Source organism: Apium graveolens, chromosome 7, assembly GCF_009905375.1.
Source record: "Apium graveolens cultivar Ventura chromosome 7, ASM990537v1, whole genome shotgun sequence".
Taxonomy (NCBI): domain Eukaryota; kingdom Viridiplantae; phylum Streptophyta; class Magnoliopsida; order Apiales; family Apiaceae; genus Apium; species Apium graveolens.
The window spans coordinates 30,145,775-30,154,737 of NC_133653.1; the positions used below are offsets into that span (position 1 = coordinate 30,145,775).

General features: G+C 41.7%; 1 protein-coding gene across 1 annotated transcript; it reads left to right on the forward strand.

The window, feature by feature from the left end:
• Positions 1-796: 796 nt before the first annotated feature.
• LOC141673460 (putative LRR receptor-like serine/threonine-protein kinase At3g47570) lies at positions 797-4,652 on the forward strand. The gene is made up of 4 exons (XM_074480211.1): positions 797-1,037; positions 1,294-1,776; positions 1,862-1,977; positions 4,512-4,652. The coding sequence occupies exons 1-4, from the start codon at positions 797-799 to the stop codon at positions 4,650-4,652; spliced, it is 981 nt and encodes a 326-aa protein (XP_074336312.1).
• Positions 4,653-8,963: the final 4,311 nt, after the last annotated feature.

Below are 8,963 nucleotides of genomic sequence, written 5' to 3' on the forward strand. Positions count from 1 at the left end.
TTAAACCTTTAGTATTCGTATTTGTTAGTAGGCACACAATAATCTAATATTGAAAAAGATAGTTGGAGAAGCTTTTTTAATTAGAAGACTGACATGTGTAAAATTACAAAAAACTAACTGAAACATGTATTTATCAAACAATTTCATCAAAAACAGATAAATTCAAATTTTGTAGTACAATATTAGTTGTGTTATGTGTGAAAAATACAACTGCCAATCAATGAGCATACTGATAGTGATACTGATAAAGAACTGTTCAGGGACCATTTGATTTCCACCACTCTTGTGTAGTTGGCTAAATCTGCTTGACCATAAAGTCTTTTGCTGTAGACAAAACATACTAATTGTTTGATAAGTATGCCCCTAAAGAATAGATTAACAGGGACCATTCCAGAATCGATTGGAGAGCTCTCTCAGTTAACCGGATTAAGTTTGGGTGGAAACAACATTTCAGGAGTAATTCCAATTTTTGTTAGCAACATTACTCACTTAATTGTTCTCTACTTAAAAAGTAATTTGCTTCAAGGAATCATACCTAGTCAATTGTTCAACATCTCAACCTTAGAGATTGTGGACCTTGCTAGCTAGCAACAAGCTTAGAGGTGTAATTCCCGAGCAAATTGGGATTTCCTTCCAATGTATTAACCTTAATTTGTCCCAAAATCTGTTCACCGGACCACTTCCAACCCGCATGGGAAGCCTGAAACAATTATTTCAACTAGATGTTTTATACAACTAGTTGAGAGGAGATATACCTCCTACTCTGGGTGGATGTGTGATGTTAGGGGAGTTATATATGCAAGGAAATGTTTTTCAAGGTAAAATTCTATCTTCTTTGAAAGCTTTAAAAAGTCTTCGGATTCTTGATCTCTCAAATAATAATATATCCGAGAATATTCCACGATTTTTTTATTTGTTTCATCAAATCGAATACCTCATCCTTTCGCACAACAAACTTCGAGGTGAAGTGCCTAGAGAAGGACTATTTTTAAATACTAGTGCCTTTTCAGTTGTTGGTAATTCGTGGCTTTATGGAGGTATTAAAGTATTGCATTTGCCTGCTTGTCCTGTAAAATTGTCAAGAAATAAGAAAAAACATTATCCATTAGGATGATACTCATCCTAGTACCCTTTAGTATCTTGTTAGCATGTCTTCTTTTGATTTTCTGTCGACGTCGAAATTTCAAGAAGTTAAATGACCTCATTCCAGTATTAAAAGATAACCAATATCCCAAACTTTCATACCAAGACCTTCTGCTCGCTACAGATGAGTTCTCTCTTTGATTGGTAAAGGAAGACATGGTTCTGTGTACAAAGGAGTTCTCGAATTAGTGGAACTTATAATTACTGTGAAGGTACTGAACGTTGAAGTTCGTGGACCTAACAAGAGTTTTTTGGCAGACTGTGAATCGTTGAGGAATATTCGTCATCGGAATCTTATCAAGATCATCATAGCATGCTCTAGCATTGATCACAAGGGAAATGACTTGAATGCACTAGCTTTTGAGTTCATGACTAATGGGAGTTTGGACAGCTGGTTCCATCCAAGTCCTTATCATCCTCAAGGAAATATAAGAAAATTAACTCTACTGCAAAGACTAAATATTGTCATTGATGTTGCACTAGGAGTCGATTACCTACATCATCATAGTCATGCAAGTATCATTCATACTGACATAAAGTCAAGTAACATTCTTCTTGACGAGGAGTTTGTTGCTCACATTGGTGATTTTGGTTTGGCGAGGTTGTCTTTTGCTATAAGTGATAATTCAATTGGTGTACATGGAACAATTGGATACATTCCACTAACATAGGGTGGGACCTCATTTTTGGAAATTGTCTTAACCTTTTGTTTGTGTAGAGTATGGAATGGGTGTGGAGATATCTGCAGAGGGAGATGTATATAGCTACAGAATTCTTCTACTAGAAATGTTTTCGGGAAAAGGACCTACAGGTAGCAGCAACAACGCATTGCTGGTATTATGTAACCAGTCACACGAAGAGGATCTTATACTCTTTAACACTTCCCTTCAATCGTACGATACTTTTCTCTACGATAGAAAATGACAAATACAACCAATACCAATATCAATACCAAAAATAAATATTTAAATTAGATAAATGGGAGTGGAAGGACTCGAACCCAGTCCCTCTCAAGCTCTAATACCATGTTAAGTAACCAGTCACACTAAAACCTTAAGGTTATAGAGGAAAACCCGAACATGATCTTATACTATTTAACAACTGGAAAATGGTAATAATCTTCACGACTATGTGAAGAAGGCACTCCCACAAAGAGTGATGAACATTGTTGACCCGCGGATCTTAATAGATAAAGAAGATCATGGTTTGACAAATCAGTCATACAGCGCTATCCTAAAGGCATGCTTGGCATCAATATTTGAAGTAGGGATACTATGTTCAGTTGAAATGCCCAGAGAGCGAATTGACATCAGCGTCACTATTAAGGAGCTACATGTGTGTTATGCCCAAAATTTGGTATAAACCTTGCTCGGGACAAAACCGGGTCAATTGGTTAGAATTGGGCTATCAGTGCCTAAAATTAAGGAAAAGATAAGGCATCTATTTTTATCACGAAGGAAGAAGGCGCACCCTACAGATATTGGGAGGCGCGCCCTTATGCATACAAGAAGATTAATGCTGACGCCTTACATAATCAAGGTGCGCCCTCATTGGTGAAGGAGGCGTGCCCTACTGATATATGAAGAAAGGAATTGAACTGATTCTTAGAGCTATCCCCTAAGGTATTAGGGCGCGCCCTAAGTGAGAAAGATAGCTTGGATGGGACTTCAACATGGTTACTTGGATGGGTTCTTTGGATGATTCAAGGAAAAGGGAGATTATTATTACTAACCTATTTGTTGCAGGTACTCTATTGAAGAACTCCTTTCTGTATTACAACAACAGAAAGGCGGTGTCCGTGGTTAGAGACCTCCAGGGGTATGCCTGGACGGAAGGCCTCCTCCTGTAGTCAATGAGTGTCCTCATTGGGGATTTGGGGTAAATTCTGGTGTGTGCTTTGGGAGCTCTGTCTCTATAGTCAACGGGTGTCCTCGTTGGGAGACTTCAAAGTATCCTACACTTTGCACCCAAAAGCTTGGGATCACTTGTCCTGAAATCTGGTAGGAGCTCCTTATTCAGGGGACAAGAATATGTCCAATATTTGGGGTGAACCACGACTATACCTGCATCCACGGACTAGAGAAACAGCTGGGAGCGGAGGGTTATCCTTTGCCAGGGAGATGCCTTATCCGTGAAGTCTCGAAGCCGTGGACGAGCCTTGGGCCTTTGTGGTTGGGCCTCATCGGCGGACATTCCTAAAGCTAGTAGAAGACGGTTTCCAGTAGGCTTCCTACTGGGCCTCGAGACAAAAAATCTAAGCCCGTTAGGTTTCTTGTTCCCCAAGAACTACGTTGGCTTGATTCCCTATAAATAGGGATACGTAGGCAAATTACAAGGGGTTGGAAGCGAGAGCCATAAGGAGCCACCACCAACCCTAAGCAATCTCAGCCCCCAATTCATCACAACCACCACACTCCGCTCACTTTTCAGGGAAAGAACCACCATCATAGATCTTGATTCTGGTGACAAACCTCAAACTTTGTTGATACCAAATTCCTCCGTCAACAAATTGGCGCTAGATTGAGGGGCTGATCAAGATCATAATCTCAGGAGGAAGAGATGTCTCATCACGATGAAGGTTCTTTAACGCAAAAATTGAAGGGAAACCACGAAAGAGGTTGCAAATAACGACCACGAAAGAGATCCGTAAATAACTATATTCGGCCAGGGGGGTCGAAGGAGATTTGAATGTAGTATTCGCGAGTTGAACTTCAACCCCCATGGCTGGAAATCATCATCAGCCATGACCACGAAGGAGTGAAGTTGGATCCAAAATTCGGATTTGGTGGGTTAAGAGATTTGCTTACACTGTTTGGGCCTTATCTCGAGTTCCGTAAGTCAGATTTGGACGATCTTAATGCCTACGCGAAACTTATTGAATTCTCTTTAATTCAGAGAGGATATGGTTACGAGAATTCAAGTCGAGCAGCCTGAAAATAGAGAAAAATAGCAGCTGCGAATATTTACCAAAAAATCCTATTTGGTTTAGAATATTGGGAGAAACCTATTTGGTATTGAAGATTGGAGTATCCTATTCTAATTAGAAGATTGAAGAATCCTATTCGATATAGAAAATTGGGGAATCCTATTCTAATTAGAAGATTGAAGAATCCTATTCCATTAAGGAGATTGGAGAATCATATTCCAACAAGAAGACTGAAGAATCCTATTTGATTTAGAAGATTTAAGAACACTATTCAGTTCATAGGACTTAACCAGGAGCAAATCTGAGGAGGATCGGAAGGAGAACACTCTAAGAAGAAGGCATTACAACCATGAGCTAGTCATCTCCGTTAAGACGATTCCTCGAGGTTACAACCGACTAGTTTTGTTGCGTTTTCCGTTAATTTTTTCTGGGACTTGTGCAGGAAGAATATTGTGAAAGAGATTTAGCACGGAGGAGATCCCCACAAACAATTAGAACGCGCCTTGATGAAGATATCCGAGGCCCAGGAGACTTCCAACAAATTTCAGGAGAGTTCGCTGATTGGACACGTCCGTCCCTCTAGGACGCGTCCTCCAGGTAATATTTAAAGTTCCATATTAATTGTATTTCTTGCAGGTAGGAAATCTAATCTGGAAAAAATCTCATGATTTTCCAAGTACGGTATCACAATCTATTAATGAGCACCCTCTGCATGTGAGACATTCAGTGGAAAATTGCCTTCCCAGGGCGCGCCCTTAGAAGAAAAAGTCAATGGAAGTTTTCAATGAAAATGTCTTGATGATCAGATGAGTTATAGTCAGTACTTGAAAAATGGCTTGACTGGAACTAATTCCCTGTCTTTCAAGACGAGCCCTTTCTTTAAGGCGCGCCCTCAGAAAAACATTGATGGTGAGGTAAACTTTATCAGATACCACTTCGTGAGATGCCTCGCTGAGAGATGTTTCAACATGAGATAGTTTCTGCATCCCTTGAGCTTTGTTGAATACAAACATCCTCCAAGAATATTGATCTTTGATTTAGTTTTGTTACATGAAGATTCTGTAGAATACCCTTGTCGAGGTAGATGCTCCTCTGTAAGGAAGCGCCCTTGCGGATGAATACCCTTGTCGAGGTAGATGCTCCTCTTTCAGAGGAAGCGCCCTCCAAGGATGATTTTCTTTGTCGAGGTAGATGCTCCTCTATAAGGAAGCTCCCTTCAAGGACGATTCCCCTTGTCGAGTTAGATGCTCCTCGTACAGAGGAAGCGCCCTCCAATGATGATTTCCCTTATCGAGGTGGATGCGTCTCTGACAGAGGACACACCCTTCAAGGAAGATTTCCCTTGTCAAGGTGGATGCGCCTCTTATAGAGGACGCGCCCTCCAAGGATGAATACCCTTGTTGAGGTAAATGCGTCTCTTACAGAGGACGCGCCCTCCAAGGATGATTTCCTTTCTCGAGGTGGATGCGTCTCTGACAGAGGACGCGCCCTCCAATGATGATTTCCCTTGTCGAGGTGGATGCGTCTCTGACAGAGGACGCGCCCTCCAAGGATGAATACCCTTGTCGAGGTAGATGCTCTTCTTACAGAGGACACGCCCTCCAAGGATGAATACCTTTGTCGAGGTAGATGCGTCTCTTACAGAGAACGCGCCCTCCAAGGATGATTTCCCTTGTCGAGGTGGATGCATCTGCGACAGAGGATGCGCCCTCCAAGGATGATTTCCCTTGTCGAGGTGGATGCGTCTCTGACACAGGACGCTCCCTCCAAAGATGATTTCTCTTGTCGAGGTGGATGCGTCTATTATAGAGGACACGCCCTCCAAGGATGAATAGCCTTGTCGAGGTAGATGCTCCTCTTACAAAGGATGCGCCCACCAAGAATGAATAGCCTTATCGAGGTAGATGCTCCTCTTATAGAGGACGCGCCCTCCAAGGATGATTTCCCTTGTTGAGGTGGATGCTCCTCTTACAGATGACGCGCCCTCCAAGGATGAATACCCTTGTCGAGGTAGATGCGTATCTTACAGAGGACGCGCCCTCCAAGGATGATTTCTCTTGTCGAGGTGGATGCATCTCTGACAGAGGACGCGCCCTCCAAGGATGATTTCCCTTGTCGAGGTGGATGTGTCTCTAACAGAGGATGCGCCCTCCAAAGATGATTTCCCTTGTCGAGGTGGATGCGTCTCTTATAGAGGATGCGCCCTCCAAGGATGAATAGCCTTGTCGAGGTAGATGCTCCCTTTATAGAGGACCCACCCTCCAAGAATGAATACCCTTTTCAAGGTAGACGCGCCTCTTATAAAGGAAGCTCCCTCCAAGGATGATTACTTTTCTCGAGGAAGACGCTCCTCGTAAAGAGGACGCGCCCTCTAATTCAGAGATAATTTTATTTGAGGAAGACGCTGCCACTATAAAGGGCGCGCCCTCTAAAAATATATGATTGTAGAAGATCGTAAAGGTTTTGACTTTGAGTTAAATAAAAGAATCACACTATTTGTGGAAAAGACGAGATCAACGATTTAGAGTTATGATTTGACAAGGAGCAAGAAATCAAATATGGAATAGTATTATGTTATCGATGGAAGGATCACTCTCACCAACAAGGCACGTCCTCCATGCATCAAAGATTATCTATAACTTGAATATCATAGAGCTAGTCTTTTATTGTGGTCACGCTTTTCTTAAAGCGCGCCCTCATATGATGACCCTTTCAGTTTAAGGTGCGCCCATAGGAAACCAATATCATGATAAAAATGTTAGAGAAAAATCTTGAATCTTTGTTAATGGATTATGCTTTTTCAAGGTATGTGAGGTGCATGCTTTTGTACGATTTCTCTTGTTTCTTACGCCGAGTTAGCTCATGTAAGCTTAGAGATGTGGTGCATAAGTGGTAAATCTCTCTACACAAACCTATGTTAAAGCCATAAAGAAGAGAAGTGGTAGAGAGTGACATATGTTATGATGTGGGGTGTGAATTTGTTTTATAGATTCATGACACGCGCATTCATCCAGGGCACGCCCTATCATGTTCAAAGAAGAAATAAAGCAGGATGAAGAAAGAGGAAGAATAAGTTCGTAAGGGCATACCCTCAAATAGGTAGACGCTCATAAAAAAATTTCAAGTTTGCTAGGGGTTGAAAATTCCAATCCCATTTTCAATAGCATATGGAATTTGGGGGGTAGTTGTTATGCGCAAAATTTGGTATAAACATTGTTCAGGTCAAAACCGGGTCAATTGGTCAGAATTGGGATATCGGTGCCTAAAATTAAGGAAAAGATAAGGCATCTATTTTTATCACGAAGGAAGAAGGCGCGCCCTACAGATATTGGGAGGCGCGCCCTTATGCATACGAGAAGAGTAATGCTGACGCCTTACATAATTTAGGCGCGTCCTCATTGGTGAAGGAGGCGTGCCCTATTGATATATGAAGAAAGGAATTTAACTGATTATTAGAGCTATCCCCTAAGGTATTAGGGCACTCCCTAAGTGAGAAAGATAGCTTGGATGGGACTTCAATATGGTTACTTGGATGGGTTCTTTGGATGATTCAAGGAAGAGGGAGATAATTATTACTAACCTATTTGTTGCAGCTACTCTATTGAAGAACTCATTTCTGTAATGCAACTACAGAAAGACGGTGTCCATGGTCAGAGACCTCCAGGAGTATGCCTGGACGGAAGGCCACCTCCTGTAGTCAATGAGTGTCCTCATTGGGGATGTGGGGTAAATTCTGGTGTGTGCTTTGGGAGCTATATCTCTGTAGTCAACGGGTGTCCTCGTTGGGAGACTTCGGAGTATCCTGCACTTTGCACCCAAAAGCTTGGGATCACTTATCCTGCAATCAGGTAGGTACTTCTTATTCGGGGGACAAGAATGCGTCCAACATTTGGGGTGAACCACGTCTATACCTGCGTCCACGGACTAGAGAAATAGCTGGTAGCGGAGGGTTATCCTTGGCCAGGGAGATGCCTTATCCATGAAGTCTCGAAGCCGTGGACGAGCCTTGGGCCTTTGTGGTTGGGCCTCATCGGCAGACATTCCTAAAGCTAGTAAAAGACGGTTTCTTGTAGGTTTCCTATTGGGCCTCGGGACAAGAAATCTAAGCCCGTTAGGTTTCTTGTTCCCCAAGAACTATGTTGGCTTGATTTTCTATAAATAGGGATACGTAGGCAAGTTGCAAGGGGTCGGAAGCGAGAGTCATAAGGAGCCACCACCAACCCTAAGCAATCTCAGCCCCCAATTCATCACAACCACCACACTCCGCTCACTTTTCAGGGAAAGAACCACCATCTTAGATCTTGATTCTGGAGATGAACTTCAAACTTTGTTGATACCAAATTCCTCTGTCAACAATGTTGCAAGAGAAAAACTGCTTCAGCGCAGGCAGTAACCTAAGTGAGTGTACAAATATGTAAATATTATATTAGAAATACACATCTCGATGCTGAACTCTTAATGTGATAAATGAGAGTCTTATTTATGTATTCATGTGTCTCTATTTCTAAATTGAACCAAATATGGGCTTAATATATTTACCATTGGGTTTTCTTTTGATATATCCTGACACATGTTGCGGAATTCTTGTTATGTTTTTTTTGTGCAAAGTTAATAACACCATATTTGATACTTGCGAGGGGTATCTACTGCACGACAGTCGACAGTGTTTGTAAATTGATATAACATAGATTGAAAGTTTTTTATAGTATTGCATATAATTTTATTTTCAGGAAGAGCATTGATGAAACTTCAGCAAGTTTGGCTGCCGTTTACATGTTGTGTCGAAGAGAGATGTTTTCGCTTCCCAGGAGACTTGAGCTTGTGATCTCCTAGCCTGTGAAAAAAGACATTCTTGTAAAAGCATCCTAGCTGCTAAATAATATGAATTGTGCCA